The sequence below is a fragment of the Hoplias malabaricus genome, chromosome 18, assembly GCF_029633855.1.
Source record: "Hoplias malabaricus isolate fHopMal1 chromosome 18, fHopMal1.hap1, whole genome shotgun sequence".
Classification (NCBI taxonomy): domain Eukaryota; kingdom Metazoa; phylum Chordata; class Actinopteri; order Characiformes; family Erythrinidae; genus Hoplias; species Hoplias malabaricus.
Window position 1 is genome coordinate 14,524,609 of NC_089817.1, and position 20,646 is coordinate 14,545,254.

Below are 20,646 nucleotides of genomic sequence, written 5' to 3' on the forward strand. Positions count from 1 at the left end.
CAGTTGAACATCACAATTATTTAGAAGTTGTGATTTTAAAGTAAAAATACTTTTAATAGTAAAAATACAGTGTAGTAGACCATCAGAAATTGCCTTGTGCAGCAGTTTTCTAAGGCGTCACTTTTTTTTTCTTAACACTGTAAGCAAACTCCACTGTTTCCCAGACAAGGATTAAGCCTAATCCAGGACTATACAGGATTGTGAAGTGGAGATTCTGAGTTGAATGGAAAAGTATGGTCCATGAGTGGGCTTAATCCTTGTCTAGAAAACAGGTCCCAGAAGAGTTCTGAGAGCTGTAATGCTGTTGTTTTGTTGTTCAACACTATTTTAGTCATCTTCAGTGTCTCTGACTCTATCTGTCAACAACATGCTTTTCAGAGGCTACTGTTCCTTATTTATCCCTCATTATCACTCAGCAAGATTCTAGCCACTGTGAGCACCTCATAGCTGAATGTAATTGGCAGTTAGTGCTCTCCTCCAAGTGTGTTGAGCTGACTTGAGACATTGCATTAGCAGCAGTTCGCAAAATGCTCATGGATGCCTCTACATTGCTATGGCATCAGTGCATGTTAGAGGAAGACCTAGAACAATAAAAAGCCAATGAGTGCCAATGACTGTGACGCAGGTTTTTGAGCTTGTGCTCATAAACAACAAAGACATTTTGTCTTTCCATTTTTTCCTCTCACAGCTTTGTCATGTACGTCAATAATTCCAGAGGGCACGGTAAAGTTATCTTTATTAGTCTACGAAAAGCAAAAGCAGGAGTCTTAGTCAGAGGAATGATGCACATGGCCCAGATTTATTATGAGGGACACCGTTGTAAAGCATAGAGTTTGTATTGATTGGAATGAGCAGCCAGTGATTGATATACTTTGCAGAGGCTCTCTTCAGATCTGTGCCACGTATGGTTCTCCTCATCAGCGGAGGGACTGCTGTGGACTATTTTGGGCGAACAGCACTTTGCACAGTATCTGACGGACCTGAAGCAGCTGAATGGATTGCATATCGTATTGGAGTGACAGTTAAAAAGAAAAATGTGGATGTGGTGCGGAATCTAGATCATGCAAAATCACTCTTATGTCTGAGCATATTTTGTGGTTCAAAGTGGACCTCCCTTGATTGATATTTTCACTGCCTATAAAAAGAAGCATCCTCTGTGTCTTTTCTCATATGTTTGTAAAGAAAATTACAGGTATTCATGGAATGACCTCCATCACTATTACTATTCAAAGCTTGATTATGGGAAGAGCTACTTTACATAAGAGACACGCTAGCTCCCTGGCTGTGAAAAGAAAGGCTAATAACAGTGTGGAAGTTTACTTATGACAAGAGGTGGAACACAGTAGCTGTAGAAAAACATCCACAGGGAATTGCATGCCACACTGTTACATTTACCATCAACTGAACTGCGTTTTTTATTGTAATTTCACAAAGCTGTCACACCACGTATAACAAGCAGTAATGATGTGACGATTGCTAATTGCCTCATTTATATGTGGATTGGTTTATTAAACCTTAGCCATTCATGCTTTTTTTGACGTATTTGCGAAATGGGATAAAAGGATCTAATGATTAAAATATGATATCAAAATAATTCTAATTCATTGCAATCCATTAGGTAAGTCTCATTTCTTGTCTTCTATGGCAAGTATAAGATTAAATAAAACAGAAGAACCAATAAAGGTTCTTGGCATGGATATAATCTCCAAATCCTGCAGACAATTTCATAATGGTTCTCAGAAAATGACACTTTCTGATGGTATATAAAGAAAAAAAAATCCCATTCTGTTCATCAGTATTGTTGCAACCGCTATGAGAACTAAATCATCATAAGCATTACCCTACTACTCATCCACCCTATAGCCTGTGTGATTTTTACCTCCTCCTAAATTTGAAGAAAGATCTCAGTGGGAAGCAGTTGGCAGGGAATTAAATACCTATAATGAGAATATTGAACATCCCTCATAGTTGATTGGATATAATTATGTTTTATGACTGGTTTCAACATCAATTTTTGTAATCATGCTAGTTCACAATCTTTACAAATAAAAGTTATATATTTCTGCACAAATAATATGCAATCAATGCAATATAATACAATCTTAACACAGTATCAGCTCTTCATGCTGAAAATTCTGTCTGTACAATAATGCTGCATCTATGTGTTGATGTAAGAAAGAAAAAGCATTATTGTATGTCTGACAGTAGAATGTATCTGACAACTGCATACAATTAAAAACCAAACTGAAATATTGCCATGGCTCTAGTGTAGCATGAAAACGCGCATCATAAGTTGTCTCATCATCTTGTAGTTGGCGGGCTGCCCATATTAATAACTCTGGTTCTAAACAGAATTCACTCTTAGAAAAATGAATGGCCTTGTTTAAGAAAAAAACGTTGTTACCATGCCCTGTGGTTAACATAAATGTTCCAAAGCCAAATGTTTTGCCATACACACACATTTCCTCAGGATGTCACTGATAATGAGGTCATTAAGGAGTTGAAATACATACTAATACTGCTGCACACTGGAATGACTTCAGCCTCACTAAATAAATGCAAATGAGTGAGGGTTTTTTCTTAAAGCATGGTCGTTCAATTGCTTTTACAGCAGCTGCCTACAGTTTTAGTTGCTGGTGTTGTAATATTATATATATATGGTGATGAAGTAATAGAAGGAAGAGTTGTGCTAACGCTAATGACAGTATGTGTTTTATAACTTGATGAAATGAATTTGGCAGCGTACATTGTTGAAACCGGAAAAGGACCGGATGTACTATTAATATTCTATTGTTTAATGCTGGGTATTCATGACTTAAAAAATGAGACACTTGACATCCATAGCTCCCAAATATCTGATTTATTTCACCACCACAGCTGACGAACAGTTGGATAAATTTAACTTTTGAATATTGCACAGAAAGCTCTCATAATCTGCTGTAGCACTGGTGAGACAAACATTTCTGTTGCTGCTCCATGAAAAATAATATGATATCTGGTATGCTATCGGAAATCAACTATTAAATATAAATGCTATAGAAACCTAAGAGTATAGGGCAAAGGTTTATTCACTCCCCTGAAGCTCAGCTTACATTATCAATACACAAGGCATGTACTGAAAACTAAGGCAGCACTCTTTTCCATGTTGTACTCTATTCGTCAGCCACTTAGAGCTCAGTTTTGAACACAGACTTGGTCCTGGCTGGATACATCAACACTGCTGTGCTTTTTACATTCATTACAGTGCCATGAATTATCATGCCAGTATTCAAACTAGGGATATTCTGATCAGGTTTTTTACCCCCGATCTTGACTCGAGTTTTTAATATTGAGTATCTGTCGATATCGAGTTCTGATACTTGGATTTTTCTAGATATTACTGCTGCACAGCGCACATTACAAGTATGTTACAGATATTAAAATCAATTTAGTGTATACACTTCGCAGCTGAATATTTCTACAGCACATTAAAAACATCTGCCTGCACCCAAGTGGTTGCTTAATGCTTTCATTATTATTATAATTTTATTTATGTATACAAATAACAAAGTTAACAAAGATATCTTTATAAATAGCGTGTATAAATCCCACTTACTGCAGCATTGCAGATATTACACATGGCAGTTGGAGCGGTTTCATCCTGAAACAAAGTATATCTGTATCTCTGCTACAAAACTCTGTAAAGTGCTTTTAATTTGAAACAAATAATACAGGGGGCAATGGTCGGCCGAATCACATGAAAACAACTTTTACCAAGAACACAATTCACACAATAAACTCAATCCATATACAGTGAATTATATAAGTCATAAAACTACAATGTACATATGCTGATAGCACTACAGTTCATCTTACCACATGAGAATAAATATAAATTTTGTTGTATTAGAAACGCATAACACACTATTAAAGGGTGCTGAAGAAAAACAAGATGTTCTTCTCCTAGAGGAAACTGAAGATCTGGTTTAGGATCGGGTTCAATAAACTTTTACCAATCAGTGAAAAATAAATGCCAAGATCAGCCTCGATACCGATCTTTGAGATTGGATCAGGACATCACTAATTCAACCACCATGTCAGGGTCACTGCTGTATTGAGAACAGTCCACCAACCATATAATATCTGGCCATTAATTAAGAGGTTACACAGTATCTGTACAGGGATGAATACTTCATACTTCATTATGCATGTAAGTCCTGTTCCTAGTTGCTAAACAAAAATTAATTCTGCTCATTTTGTACTTTGTGTGCCTTCATTTAAGACTAATTAACCGGTCGCCTCCGTCACTGATGGGAATGTGGGTGGTCTCAGCATGTGTACTCATACTAAGCAACATTAACACTGTATTAACATTAAATCATTCTGTGCAGGAAAAATATCTTTGTTTCTGTCTGTAAAGCTTTACTGTTTGTTTATGTAGACTCGGCTGAAAACTGACTCTATTTGAATTTGTAGCATGTGAATTGTAATGCAAAATGTCTCTAGCTGGAGGCCTCAGTCAGGGGTCACAGGGGCACTGATTTTATAATGCCATGAATAAAGCAGTGCCATGAAACACGGACAACAGCAAAACAAGCCTTATGAACCTTTGACACAGATAATTCATTTTAATATTCAAAACAAAGGGCCTCATAAGCGCCTGTTCAGAGCATTCAGACAGGCTCATAAAGCTATTCATATTAAAATTGCTGCAGTAAATTTTAAAAGAAAAGGCTTGGGCAGTACGCAATCCTTTATTGGAGCAATTAAATAAAACATTAAGCTGATCCTGAAAACAAAGTGATGATCTGTGAAAGTTTAGGTCTTAGACTGACAGTTTGACTGTTGGTGCTGAATGACAGACTCTGTCTACAGGAGACATCACTGCTACATGATGTAATACTTCACAAGCATCCAGGGAACTACAGACGTATCTTTATATGGCATCAGCCAAGTCTGACAGCTGCTATCAGTTCTCTCTGTAAACATGCAAACCCTGATCACAAATAGTTATACAGACCATGACGGCATTTGAAAATTACCTGCAACTTTAAATGGTCTTTAAAAGAGAGGTCCATTTATTCAAATTGTTTATCTCTAGATGAAAGTGAACACAGATTAAAATATAAATTATTGTTCATTAAGGACGACATGGTGGTGCAGCAGGTAGTGTCGCAGTCACAAAGCTCCAGGATCCTGGAGGTTGTGGGTTTGGTGTGTTCTCCCCGTGTCCGCGTGGGTTTCCTCCGGGTGCTCTGGTTTCCTCCCATGGTCCAAAATCACATGTTGGTAGGTGGATTGGCGACTCAAAAGTGTTCGTAGGTGTGAGTGTTTGAGTGAATGTGTGAGTGTGTGTTCGCCCTGTCAAGGATTGGCCTTGCACCCAGTGATTCCGGGTAGGCTCCGGACCCACTGTAACCCTGAACTGGATAAGCGGTTACAGACAATGAATGAATGAATGAATGATTGTAAACACCCAGAATTTAAACATCTTTAAGCTCAGAGATTGCTGGAAGTGCTCTGCACTTTGGCATGAACCTGGTATAAGAATTCAGAATACGTTTAATACTGTACAACATTGTTGTCAAGCAGATGTCTATCAGTACACTCATTCACCACGTATGGTAATCTGATGACAAGAAAATCATACTTTCGTTTTGTATCATCTGAGGAATGAGGTGTTCTAAACAAGTAATTACACAAGGACTTCCTTTGAAATGTGAGTACTTGTCTAGGTCAGTTTGTCATCAATAATATTTACTCACACACTCTCAGAATAAATGTATGGTGCAGGTACATTATTGTCCATTGTACAAACAGTGTCAATGTACTTTTAAAACTACAACAGTGGTGTTGAAGTCCAGTTGTATTCATTAAAGGTACATTACATTCTCTTCTCCAGGAGATTTCATTACAAATCTGTGTAAAATTAAAGAACATAATAAACTGTAAGTCCTGCAGATGAAATGGGGCGTATGAAATATACAGAACTTTAAAATCTACAGTTGTTATAGAATAAGGTACAACTATGCTCCCTAATTAAATGTGCAGATTATACACACCGACACAGTGACGATTTTCTGACACCACATGATACAACCCTCTTGATTTCACAATATATTTTAGTTCATTTTTCCAGGATAATGGGTTTAAATGAACTCTTAAACATTCAGTTGATAATCTGATGCAGTGCATCGAGTTCCTTAGAAGCACAACCATCAAACATTGTCATTGTTTTTCAGAAAACATTTGCACCACATATTTGCACTTCACTATCAACACTCCTGAAGTAAAATATGTAAGTAATAAACAGGATGAAGATGGCCTTGGCTCGAGTCTCTTAGAGGCATCTTGAGCTCTTAGACATTTTATAAAGCGTGACCGTGTGTACATAACTGGTTCTCTCTAGATCAAGAACTATTGAAACTAAAAATCAAACACCAGTGATGCCAGGTATTCAGAAACCCTGACATTTGGGGGTGATTTATGGTAGATACAAGCCAAAGTGTTTAAAGGCAACCTAGAAGATTCTGGGGAACTACTGTTCTCACAGCAAAATAAACCCCCTCTCATTTCTGTTCATTCAGTAACCCCACAACTTTTAAGGTGGAATGGTATGTTTCAGTACGGAACAGGTCCCTGGAGCAGTGTGGCATTGACACTACCTGTTGTGCCACCAATTTGGAGTCAATTCCACATTAAGTAAAGAGCAAAAGAAAAAAAGTCAACATTACCAACATATGGAGCAGAAATAGAGCAACATTATCATCTATTTTCATGCTTTTCACTGTTTGGCGGTCCATCCAAAGGCCATACCATGCCAGAGGTGTGTACCAATACTGAACATTTTCCAGCATGCAGAATGAAAAGCAGGCAAATTGTGAGGAAACATCCTCTGAATCTTATAAAAAAGTGTGCTGGATTAAACATATATATAAATAGGTGATGTTTAGAAGTAAGTGATGTTTTGACTGGCCACGTATCTTGGTTCAGTTTTAGCTGAAGCACTCCTTACAGCTTCAGGGTAATGGATATAGAGACTACAGGGTGACTGTTACTTATTGAAACTTTAAAATTCGTCCTTTTTGGATAGCATTGGTTCATCAGGGGTGAGGTCTGTCATAAATGTTTTACAGCTGTCATTACTCTCTTGTATCTGCCCAGCAGTGAAATTTCCACAGGACAACCTAGATGTGTGCATCATGGTCAGATGTTCTTCCTTAGCAACCTGGGAAATGTACCATGCAAAAAGATTCAAACATGTGAGCATTTTCAACACGAGTGACATCTGCCTGGAAAAAGCACTAATGTGTACTCAAATGAGTACATCAGACCCCAGGGTTCAGTTAAACACATTATTTAATTCATCCTGTAATTTCCTCAAAGGAGATGTTAGAAAGATACCAACATGGCTAATCTGGATAGTAAAAACTAGAGAGTGGCACGTTATAGAGGAAATTAACCCATAACTTGAATTCCATCAGAAACAGGCCAATATTCACATACTTCTCTGCATTTTCTTCCCTATTTCACCATGCTCTTCAATGGCCAGGACCAACACAGAACATGTGTTAGTCTGTGTTGGGCTGGTATGAATAGATCAGACACAGCAGTGCTGCTCCAGACTTTTCTGAGTCCTCATGTCACTGCTGAAGTGAGAATAGTCCACCAACCACAAATATCCAGCCAAGTGTCCTGTGTCAACTTATGAAGGACTAGAGGACGACAAGCATAAACTGGGCATTGACAGATGAGCTACTGTCTCTGATTTTACATCTACAAGGTGGACCAACAAGGCAGGTGTGTCTAACAGAGCGGACAGTGAGTGGACACAGTGTTTAAAAACTCCAGCAGCACTTTTGTGTCGGATCCACTTGTATCAGCGCAACACACACTAACATACCACCATGTCAGTGTCACTACAGTGCTAAGAGTGACCCACCACCCAAATCATACCTGCTCTGTGGGGATCCTGTGGGGTTCCTGACCACTGAAGAGCAGAATGAAATGGGGATAAGAAAGTATGCAGACGAACACGTGGACTACAGTCTGTAATTGTAGAACTACAAAGTGCTCCTGTATTGTCAGTGGAGCTGATAAAATGAACAATGAATGCAGATACAAGGCAGGCGTTTAATCCAGTGATCCATCCATTATCTGTAACTAATGCAGTTCAGGGTCGTGGTGGGTCCAGTGCCTACCTGGAATCATTGGGCACAAAGCGGGAATACACCCTGGAGGGTGCACCAGTCCTTCACAGGGCAACACACACACTCACACCTACGGACACTTTTGAGTCACCAATCCACCTACCAATGTGTGTTTTTGGACTGTGGGAGGAAACCCACGTGGACACGGGGAGAACACATCAAACTCCTCACAGACAGTCACCTGGAACGGGAATCGAACCCACAACCTCCAGGTCCCTGGAGCTGTGTGACTTTGTGACTGTGGACATTGAACTCAAGATTTACAAATTTTAAAGCATATTTAATAATTTATCTTATTAAAAACTGTTGCACTAGAATATGGTCAGCATAAAATATATTTTTCCTTTCTTTAATTAGATTGGTTTATTGGGTTGATATCAACACACTGTGACTTAGTGTGTCCTCATTAAGGCTAATGGTGTGTGTCTAATTTTCCAATTAATTTACTCCTTTTGTTTTATTCCAGAACTGACCCGAGTGCTACAAAGATCAACTTTTCCAGTAAGTTTAAAGGAAACTATGTACACATACCTGAAGGGGGCAGGTCAGGTATTTCCGTCTACAAGAGTAACCTGATTTCAAACTAAACCATAATCATAATCATAAACACAATCACAATCAGAATCATAATGAACAACAAGTTTTCTTTGCATGCAAATTCAGTCCTTGGCCCACATTTTTTCTCCATTATTTCTGAAACATATTTGTATCTACTAAAATATCTACTTAAATATCATTGAGCACATCATTCTGGGCAAGCTCATGGTCTGTAACTGGCGAAGGATTCAAGATTGAGATAAAATTATTAATCACAGTGTTTACCTGCCTTGCCAGTAGTAACTGATGATTGATCATCCTTTACATTTTACGCTTAGGTATGACCTAACCACTGGGTATCACATGTTGGTATTTTCTGGAAACAGTTTGCTCACAAACTGAAACAACCAAGTTTCAGTGTGGTTTTAAATGGAAAATTCCGCAGGTTTTTCAAATTTTCTGCATAACTCGTTATAACCATTCAGTGGTTACTGTTAATTTCTTAACTTACAGTGCAACTAGTGATTTAATTTAGGCTACTATTCACAATAAATTTCAGCCTATGTTTTTCTTTGGACAGCGATTATATGCAAAGTTTGCATATTGAATAAAGGTTGAAGTTTTGGAGTTGTATCTAAGCATATTTTAAGGCATTAGGAGATTTGTTTTTTCCTGGAAATAACTCAATATATAATTTTAGCGGTTTAATTTGTGTCTGGAAGAGAACATTAAAAACTACCTTGAGTCTGTGTCCTTTTTAAAGAGTAAATAAAAGCTCTCAGTATACAGTAAAATGCTGACAGACTCGCATTTCATTATTACACTTCACAGTATTTTAAACGTAGGGTTTTGTTGGCAAAACAATCTTAATTGATTATGACTTACTTATTTATTTATATAAATATAACAGCCTCCAAGCTGTTAAAGTGCTCTGGTAATGTATGGCAGTACTTGTTTTTTTTTTTTTTTCTGGCTTTCAGGGTCCTAAAAATGCCACGTTCTCTTGAAGGTTAACAAGCCCTCCCAACTTCACCTGAAATTTCCAACCTCTCAAACGACGCCATTCCACCTGAGGAGAAAGCGCCTCAAGGGGGGAGAGAGAGTGCCGGAGCAACCGCCCAGTGGGTGTGGCTTATTCGTTTATGCTCCTCAAAGCTCCTCCCGCACGAATGAGCTTCTCACTTCACCTGCTTTTCCAGCGCTGTACAGTTCAGTGCGATTCAGCGCCGGATCAACTTTGTCTGCTCGCTCTGTGATCTGCGCGGCAAGAAAACAGCTGAGAGCTTTCTCTTCGCAGTCGTTTTGTGTGAGATATTCGGTCGGACACAGACTCCATCTGCTTCTCAGGTGACTGTAAACGGGAGCCCATCTCCTCCTCCGGCTTTGAAGGATGCAGTCGTTTGTCCCCTTCCTCGGTGCCTTCTTCGCCGCGGCGATGTTTACACAAGGTAGGCTGCTTGAAACAAACTTCAGCTTCAAACCACACGAAAAGGCTTTCCGGCGAAAACGGAACGTTCACACAAGTTTGGACAACCTTATTCGGAGATAATACTTCTCAAAGTAACATTAACAGGACTTTATAATAACATTACACGGACTTTATTAAAGTTCTCACACGGTCAGTCTCCTATTGAACGGTTTATGTGTGGCGTCATATGAACGCTCCCGTAACTTCACAGAGACGTTCTGGGAATGCAGTGAACATTGGGATTGCTTAACGGTATATTCAAAATAAACAGAACATTTTTAGAATTTAAATATGTTCTATGGTTCTACGGGATTCATTATATGAGGAAATATCAACAAGTGTTCACAGACGAAGGAGACGTAGCCTTCTAGACCGGCATAAACGACAGGCTATAAAACATTAAGACTGAAATGTAGTTAAAATCCCCATCACGTTCTAGGTAAGCAGTGTTCCTAAAAGCTATTGAAGCTAATGGAAAGCCCCACGTAGGAACCCAGTGACTGCCGCGCGGACAGGCGCAGGGGGATTAAAGAGGGGACTGTCCGCCTGATGAAACGCAGGTGAACGAAACGAAAGAAAACATGAGGCTGAAGTTGGCTTCCGATTCGCCGGCTTCTAATTCCACTGTTCGAATCTTCCGGAACGATCAGATGGGGAGATGCGTGAATGAAACACTATTGTTGTTGTTACTGACTGTAACGAGCGGCTGTGATCTTTCAGTTTAGTTTTATTTTGCCGCGAGGGTCGACGTTACGCTATGAGATCACACACTTGTTCCTCTTTCGTACCTCAGAATAACAAATACGCAACATATGACCGACATTCTTAGCTAATTCATTTGCAATTTAATTTCAGTTTAGTTTCTGAAACTCGAAACAGGTTCCAGGGGAAGGAAACCCACACAATGTCAGTCATTAGCTTATTGTCTCACTTATCGCATGACGTAACGTGAGTCATAGCAAAGTTATTGTGTGTAATCTCCCTCTTTCTCTCTCTCTCTCTCTCTCTCTCTCTGTGTGTCATACTATATCTCCCTCTCACTCATACTCGTATTTTATCACACATTCTCATAATCTCTCCCATATTAATCTCTTTCTCTCACACATTTGTATCTGTACCTCTCTCTCTCTCTCTCTCTCTCTCTCTCTCTCTCTCTCTCTCTCTATCACACACACACTTGTATCTATACCTCTCTCTCTCTCTCTATCACACACACACTTGTATCTATACCTCTCTCTCTCTCTCTCTCTCTCTCTCTCTCTCTCTCTCTCTCTCTCTCTTTCTCTCACACACACACACCCACACACTTGTATCTATACCTCTCTCTGTCACACACACACACACACTTATATCTATCTCTCTCTCTCTCTCTCTATCACACACACACACACTTGTATCTATCTCTCTCTCTCTCTCTATCACACACACACACTTGTATCTATACCTCTCTCTCTCTCTCTCTCTCTCTCTCTCTCTCTCTCTCTCTCATATTTTCCCTGCTGCTGTGGTCAGACCCCGCCCCGTGTTGGTCTTTTGGGGGGAATTTTGGAGGTGGCTGCTGCTTTGTTCAGAATTCTGACACATGATCTGTGATTATTTCTCAGGAAATCTCAGCAAAGATTAGAAAGATTTTATTTAATCTGTTAACCGACACTTGATATTTTGCCACAACATGGATCTGAATATGGATGTAAGCCACATTTAAGTTATTGTCTGGTTGCCTTGATGTGGATCTAAGCCACACTTAAGCATTCAGAGCACTAGATTTTGCCTTGATGTGGGTTTTGTCACCGTTTTTTTTCATTGCTGTGGGTTTGATTCAGATTGACTTTGCGATCTCACCTTTGTCTCGATGAAAAGAAAGTTCCAGTAACAGAGCAAGTGTCTTAAACCCCTCACAGCTGCAAACTGAAAAATGGGTTTGGGGGGGGGGGGGTGTCCCTTGTAATTGTTCATTTGTAAGTTAAGGGTTTTTGAGTAGTTTTCAAAAAAAAGTAAGTAGCCACATTAGTCATATCTGTGATGACATATACTGTATGTGATGTGGGGCCTAAACTGACTCACCATTTATAAGACTATTGAGTAAAGCAAGGGTGTGATGCTGGTGGTTACTTGTTTGCTGTTGTCTTATGCTTATGCTTGTGTGGGTCTAATTGTGCTATAGTTGTGTTTGTTACTTCCTCCACCTTGCCTACTTGTTACCGTTTAATTACTGTAAATGTGAAATGAGAAATTTCAGCTGAGACCTTCATGCAGCAGGAAAACGAGCCCCTTGTGAGAGTCCTGGGTAGAATTTGTGTTCTCAGCCTTCGTGTTAACTCGTAATGGAATGAAACTGTAAACAACTGCTTAAAGATTTGGCTCAGCGGACAGAAGAAGTGTTTAGCAGTCATTTGTCATTGGTAATGAGAATGCTGGAAGTGCTATAAATAGTTTATAGATGCTAGTCACCGAATGAGTTGCTTTTTTGCTTGTTGGCTCTCACCTGACAAAAGAAAGGGCGTGGTCCCAGGCTGTGTAGCCTGCAGCTGTTCTCTCCTCTGCACTGCTCTGGGGCTTAGCTAGTTTTGCCGGTGTTGAGCTCTGCTTTAAAAGGGATGGCAGGATTAAGAGTACTGCTAGTACCCTTGTAAGCCCAGAGGTTGAGCATTCAATTAATTTCTTTCACGCAGAAGCAAAACCCCTCTCCTCGGTGCTGTTTGGATTAAAAAAAGGCGTCTGCTTCCGCCTGTAACCTCTTGGGTCCACGCTTTAATTTGACAGGAAACACCATGACTAATCTGTGTTTTTGAATGGCGGTAGTGTTTGTGTGGCACCTTTCACTGCTTTCACACCCAAGCACCACTTTATGGTCCACAGTTGAAGGCCAAATGGGAACAAAAAAAAAAAAAAACACATATACCCAACTGCACTTCAGCCTATTTTTAATGAGAATGCCATCAGCATGTGGCACAAATGTAGAATAAGCAGTGAGTGATGCCTGTTTCCTACCCACTTCTGTTTATGTATGCGAGGTTTCACTTCAGTGATGTCATTCTGAGTGGCATTTGGAAGGGTGAGTGACCACAGTAAATAGGAACTGAAAATTGAGAGAGCAGGAGAGAGACAGATTTGCACTGGGTGAGAAATTTTAAATTCCATTAAGTTCCCCACGCTTAGATGCAGATCTGCTGGGAAAGCCCAGCTCTGTCGGAGCGAGCTATCAGCAGAAAGCCCCGCGTTTCTCTGCTTTTGCATTTTGATTCGGGCTCTGAATCGTTTGTCTTTGCGTATTGGCACACATGAGTTGCTTCAGATTACTGTCAATTCCAAAGAGAAATCAAACAGGAGTGCGTGTGTGCTTAAAAGAGCTCTCTAATTAGTATTTGCATATTCATTCCTTTGTAGCAAAAGTATAGTATTGCTTTCAAGTCAGTGGGAGTGCTCGGGAAGAAGGAGCACACTGCTCTAGGGCCTTGTTCTGCTTAGAATAACTTAATATGGAAATCAAAGTCATCATGCAAGTTTGTGCGGTGAAATGGATGCGAACATCAGTCTGTCATGCTTATGGTCGTGGCGTTGTTTGTCTGCGTTGAAACCATCCATCCATATTTTTACGTCAAAGTGACGAGTCCATTATTGCATTACTTATTGATGTGTCACCAGGCAGGCCTAGGAATACTTACTGCTGTGTCCTCAGAGACGGCTTTTACAGTAATTTCCCTCTGGCCATATGACAGATGAGGCATCTGCCTTTTGCTAGGAGCTCTCACCTCCCCTCCTTATACACTCCACTCACTCACACTCCACACAGCATGTCACCAAGGGTGTTGTCTGTCCCTTGAGTTTGCTCTCTTCTCATCTGCTAATGGATTAATCGGAATCCTGGTGCTTGTGGTGGGGAGGGGGTCCCAGTGCCCAGGCTGCACTAACCGGCCTCTAGAGCGTTCATTCATTTAAACTCAACAGATTCTATCTGCTCCGCTACCCCCACCTACTCTCTTTCCTGTCGCCATTCCAGGACCGGTCTGTTTTCATCATGTCTGTAGGCCCAGACTGATGTAAGCCTGTCTGGACTGAGTTCAGAGCATTGATCTGTCAATATATAGTGAATAAGCTCGTAGTGAATCAACATAGTCCTATAATGTGGGGTCAATAAAGTCATTGATAAATCTGAAACTACGGGGTCAGTTTATTTTCTGTACTTTATTCATACTGCTCAGGGCTGTGGTGGGTCCAGAGTCCACCTGAATTCATTTGGCACAAAGCAGAAGCACACCCTGTATTGGGCAACATTCTATCAAAGTGTGTCACACAATCACAATTTTCACACACAGCTACATACATTTTAAAATACCCAGGGTTCTTGAAGCCTTCTTGGTGCTCTCCATAGAACTGGCCCATGTTTCCACCTGTTTTGATTGGAACAAGAGCCAAAGCCAGAGATCAATGGACTGAGTCATAACACAGTCATGGTTAATCCACTGTTTACAGCAGGTTCAGATCATACAGATCAGTCGTCTTGCTGTGTTTAAGAACAGAGAAGCCAACACATCTCATTTCACTCGAAACATAGTCCTAAACACATAAATGGAGCATGTTCCTGGTTATTTATATAACATGCTGTACATGACCATGTTCAGCTCCACTGTGAGATTTATTTGAGACTCTGTGCCCTTTCTGGAGCTTCTTTAGCTCAACGCACCCACAAACATCATCACAGTTTGTGCTGAAGAACCTACTATTCATTAATTCCAGCTGGGAATGAAACTATTCTGGTTCATGAACTCATTTATGTTGCTGGAAATGTGCCAAACCCAGATGACCCAAGGTGAGCTTTGAACCCACAACCCTAGGGCCCTGGAGCTGTGAGCTTGGTAGGTTGATTTAATAATTATGATCACGTATAGGACCAATTCAATGGTTCCTGTAGTTCACTTTCACAAGATAGAAAACACTATTTTTCACATCAAATAAAGTAGAGGTCTGGGCTGTGGAGAGGCAGGTAAAGGGTGAATTGTCTGGAAATGAAATAAATGTATGGTGATCTCTAACTTCTACACAGTCCTGTGTAAATCCAAACATAAAAGAACACAACAACACGCTTATTTTGTGAGAGGGAAAAGAAGTGCCTAGTCATAGATGTTAGGACTGATGTCTGGGTATTTCCCGGCCCTCGTGCATATCCCCCACAGAGGAGGCACATTGGTTTCTGCGAGATTGCTGCCTGATGGATGACTGTGTGTGGTCTAGAACAGAGAGGACATCCCTTTTAGCCCCCTGTGTATAACCCCGCATATTGTTCCTGGTAGCATGGTTACACATGTGCGTTGGGAAATGGAGCATATAGGTTTTTTTTTATGGATGATAAGCTTCCTGATATGCCTCACACAGGGAAACACTGCACTTTGCATTGAGCTTCACTGCAACTTGCCTTTCTACTAGGGCCGTTCTTCCTCTCCAGCGCAATCCATTCGGGAACCTTATAGAGATGGGGGGAAAATACTGAGATGTCTCCTATAATGTGCTCATGTTCCTGTGAGACTGATCTGTTTTCTGTTGAGCTGTGAGAAAAAAAAAATCAGAAAGGGCTCCAGGCTGGATGTCAAAGCACACTTAAGAAAAATCAATACCTATCAAAAGAAATCTTCACCGACCACAGCCTTCCACACTTGAACCCACTGGAGGGATAAAGGTCTCCAGCTCTGGAATTTTTTTTTTTTAATTTTTTATTATTTATCTTTTTCCATATTAAAGTTATGATTATTGCTCTCACACCTGCCAGTCAGCTGCTGCCAGCTCGGCGTGCTTCAAAAAGTGAGGAATTATTTAAATACTTCAACCTATGTGATATAATTAACTGAAACCAGAGGTGTATATGGTGAGTGAGCACGGAGCCTGTCAGGAGGTGCTGCAGCAAAAGCTTCCACCATCAGTCTTTAATGAAGTGTCATTTTTGCCTCACGCTTGATGGCTTGAGGTGTTTAAAGAAGCATAACTAGGCTCTTCTAGGCTGCTCTCGCCCATTTACCGGTCGCTAATATAAACGTATTGATGTGGAAGTCGATGGCCAGGTCAGGGGATAAGCATTGATCGTCCAATTATTCTCACGAACCTGTTCTTCAGCGGGTGCTTCCTCGGCTATAACTCAGAAGTGTGGTGGTGCTTTCAGCGTGTGTCTGGGCCCTGTTTCGTTTTAGCGAGCTATTAGCTGGCTGGTGGAACTTTTATTTATACCTTTGTTTACCCAAGACAGGGTTATAAGTCACCCGTGCATCTGGGCCTTGTTTTTTATTGATCAGTTTGTGAGATAATACTGCTAATTGAGGCCTAGTGGGGGCATCATTTTTCCACGCTGTGCCACCAGGGGCTAAGCATTCTCACTCAAGATACTCAAGATCATGTAAACTACATAGATTTATTTGTTAACTGCTGCTTTGGCCTCCAATACAAGGCTTGTTCCATTTGTCCGGGAGGCATTTCTCTATTAATGTTTAATGTTAGTCCTGGTATTTATATCTGCTTTCAGAAAAAGGTCACGAATCACAGTAGGTGAGCTCCCCCACCACCACCACCACCCACCCCACCCCTACTCCCCTACTTCCATCCTTTTAAATCAAATCCTGTCAAATATCCATCTGAAGCTTTGAGCGCATCAATTCAGTCTGACATTCAAAGTCGGCCAGCCTTTTTTGGCAGCCATGGAGACGTACGATAACTGCTCTGCCGTTCGGATTCCGCTGCTTTGATGGTGCCTGTGATGTGCAGATTGCGTTTCTCCATGTGTGAGGAGGCGCTCCTGCCTGCCACTCGCTCTCCTTAAGTGACGCTTTGAACCCGAAAAGGGCATGACAGAGAAAGGCAAAGTTTCCTCGCCTCTACTCCACTCCTGCCCTCTCTCTCCCTCTTACCCCCCCTCTCAGGCTCGTAAATCTGTTCCGGATGTGTGTCCAACAGGGGAGTATGTGGACCTGTGAGGCGAGAGGAGGGGTAGGGGGTTGGGAGTTGTGAGCTATGGGACGTCCTAGAATTGCCAGAATCTAGATCACTACATCTCTGTCCCATCAGCGACCCCCTTGTGACCTGGCTTAAACGGTAATGAAAAAAAGGACTAAAGTTTAAGTTAAAGTTTTTAAATCCATTATTCTAAATAAATGTACAAGAAATTTGTTGCCAAAAAAAAAAGTATAAAAGAAGTCATCCCAGCACTACAGCAGTTTAGCCCCGCCCATTTATGCTGAAGTTATAAGGAGTGTTTCAGCCTCTGTGCAGCACAGCAAAGCTTACTTGCATATGCCATTGCTCAAGAAATGGAATCTAAAGCCTGTTTAGTGTAAATGATCTATGGAGTTGGAAATGGTTCTGTAAATGAGAATTAATGACCACAGGGGGGATAAAAAATAATTAAAAGAAATGAGAATGTAGTATATGCCCCCTTTTTATGGGCCATATTCAGATTAAGTAAAATATGCAAAACTGACAAAGTTTATTGGCTCATGGTCTAGCCCTAGTTGTGTCCAGTCCTAGATGTGTGTGTGTGTGTGTGTGTGAGAGAGAGAGAGAGAAAGAGAGAGAGAGAGAGAGAGAAAGAGAGAGAGAGAGAAAGAACTGGAGCAAAGCTGTGACCTTTATGGGAATGTTGTCTTTTACAAGGTCTGCCTACTAACTAGAGAATAACAGAAGTGGGTCATGTGGGTAATGTTTAGTGTTTTAATTGCTCTCTCTCTCTCTGTCTCTACACCTTCACAATGCACACATTCATAGCTGGAGGCATTTTCTGCTTGGCCCTGAACTGATCCAGGAACAGCCCCTTTTTCCTTTTTTCATTTGAAACAGGAAGTTGTACCTTTTAAAAATTGGTTACTAATGGATTACAAATAAAAGACGAAGCACAGAATGCCATGGAAGTCCCGTGGTAAATACAGAGCAGCCAGTCAGCACAGTGACACACTCTTGTTCTGCCCATTACTGCCCTTTTCATGAATTCCCAATGAGAACATGGTCCTGATGTCACTATCAGTAATAGTGCTCTCGTAGCTTAGACACTGAAGGTTCATTGGCCTGACTTGTCCTCTGTGGCAGAGACTGCTGATTATTTAAAGCTCATGTGACTACAGTGTTCCTTTTTTGTTCTTTTTCAAATTCACTTAACTTTCCTTTGAAAGGAAATTGAATAAAGGCGCAGTAACTCAGCGGACCCACAGGAGCTCCGACGATAAACACAGAGAGATAAGAACACGAGAAACGAAAGCTTTCTGGCAGGTTCTTAAGACACATGAAGAAGTACTACTGAAAAAAGGGAGCGACCAATGGAGAAATTTTTTGACAGATGAAGTGTAGTCTGAGAGCAGATTGCACTGTGTCTGAAGCAGAGATCTAAATGTGTCTGTCCTACGTAGGAGGATAGGTCGAGGTCATTTATCTCTCCCACGTGGCTTATCGCAGTATATAACGCTAATGAAAGAGGGTCAGACGTTATTCCCCTCACTGCCCAGACCCATCCACCCCCAAGTTCGAAGCCAAGTTTTATTACCACTCTCTAAATCACGCTTTTAGAAGCTGAACTGTTGTCTCTCCTAAACCGGGTCATAAATACACCCAGTACCATGATTTAGCAGTTGCCCGCGATAGGGCAGATGGGCGTGGAGAGCAGCTTTGATGGATGTCTTTATCTCTCAGGGAGAGTGAGAGAGCAAGAGAGACAGAGAAAGGGCAAGTTCAGAGTCAGGTTCAGTAGGACGTTCCGGAGTAACCCGATTTAATTAAAGTCTTGCCACGGGAAGCCTAATAAAACCAAGCATGAAGGAGTCGTTAAGCTTTCCGTAGTTAACACGCTCTCCCAATTAAAAAGAAATGGGCTTGAATTAAAGATTACACACACTGCAGGCCAAAAGTATAGAAGCAACACTAGCTTTTAAAAATAAACATACAAGACCAAACCTGTTTTTGGGGGGTTTTATTTCCTTCTACACGCTAATGGACAGTGGATATGTAAATGTGTTCAGTGTAGTCTGTGGCAGTAGCTTAAAATGCATGCCCACCAGGGCCCAACATGGCCTCTGCTGATTATCTTGCAGAATGTCATTGCAGCCCAAACCCTATGTGCCTCATTGTCATATTAAGATGGTCATGACTGCTTGAAATATGTCTAATATAGTGACTGTAAATAACTAAACCCTGGAACCTGACACCACTTTCTTGTAATACAGAGATTCTGACCTGTAATTAATCACAGGGCATGCCACGATACGATATTATCATGATACATTGCCCACAATAATTATGATGATATCACAATACTGCGATTTTGCAATAAAGACCAAAAAACGCTTGTGTAATTTATTGTAATACGTTTTTAAAAAGTCAGACTGGAGGGGGAGACTGGTTAGAGCACCCACATTTTTAAATAAAAATAGCAAACATTTTACATAATATCACCAGTTCATCAACACACTCATACATTCACTCACACACTCACACCTACGGACACTTTTGAGTCGCCAATCCACCTACCAACGTGTGTTTTTTGACCATGGGAGGAAACCCACGCAGACACAGAGGGAACACACCAAACTCCTCACAGACACCCGGACACCAAACTCAATTTTAAAGTTATTGTAGAAATATTAAAAAAGACAAATCCAAGAGGTTTGCAAAGAAGTTTGATGGTGATGTCATATTTCTTGTTTGTTCTTAGCAGTTTTGTGGCTTTTATATTGTTCATATTCGTATTATTATGATGTTATATCATGATGTTAATTTTGGTCACACTGTTCAGCCCTATACTATACTAATGAGTGCAGGTCTAATTTTGGTGTAAAATGTGGACATGCTATTAATATGGATGTGAAGTTTGAGACCTGGTCCAGGGTTATATCAGACTACACATAAAATAAGCTTACACATAAAAATATACTCTAAAACCCTGCTGCATAGACAGGCCCCTGTTTAGTTTAAGAGTTATATTTCAACAGAATGTGAAGGCCTTCCTCTTAAGGTTTTCAGAACAACAGATTCCAGGCAAAGGAATAGAAAAAGTCTCACACACTTTTTAATTTTATTTATTTATTTTAGAAAACTTGGTTAAAGCCGTGGTTTGGCCAAAACCCAATTTATCTGCTGCTTTTGGTGATTGCCATTGTTGGTTTGCATTAATAATGCATTCCGTAGTCTTCACGGTGAGAAAGATTATGGCTGCCAGCCGCCCCGTTCGTGCTCCTGCGAGGCAGAGGGAGAGACGCATCCTTTCAAGCGATAAATTAGTTGCAGCCCCATCATACGCGGGCGGAGCTCAAGCCCAGGCATCAGAGCGGGGTTTGAGGCTTGCACTGTTCTAAAGAGACATAAAGAGAAGAGAAGTTTGAGCACAGGAGCATGTGGAGCCCAGCATACAGCAGACCCCATCCACTCGGCACAGCAGGGAAGAAGGAGAGGGAGAAAGTAAGAGACTCTGTGTTTGTACACCTCTACTTG

At 40.8% G+C, this 20,646-nt stretch overlaps 1 protein-coding gene across 2 annotated transcripts in view; it reads left to right on the forward strand.

The window, feature by feature from the left end:
* Positions 1-9,927: 9,927 nt before the first annotated feature.
* Positions 9,928-20,646, forward strand: part of alcama (activated leukocyte cell adhesion molecule a) — a 91,537-nt gene continuing 80,818 nt past the window's right edge. For both annotated transcript variants that reach the window (XM_066651086.1, XM_066651088.1), the window contains exon 1: positions 9,928-10,174. In XM_066651086.1, coding sequence (XP_066507183.1) covers positions 10,117-10,174 — 58 coding nt within the window. In that variant the 5' untranslated portion in view covers positions 9,928-10,116. The remainder of the gene's footprint in view (positions 10,175-20,646) is intronic.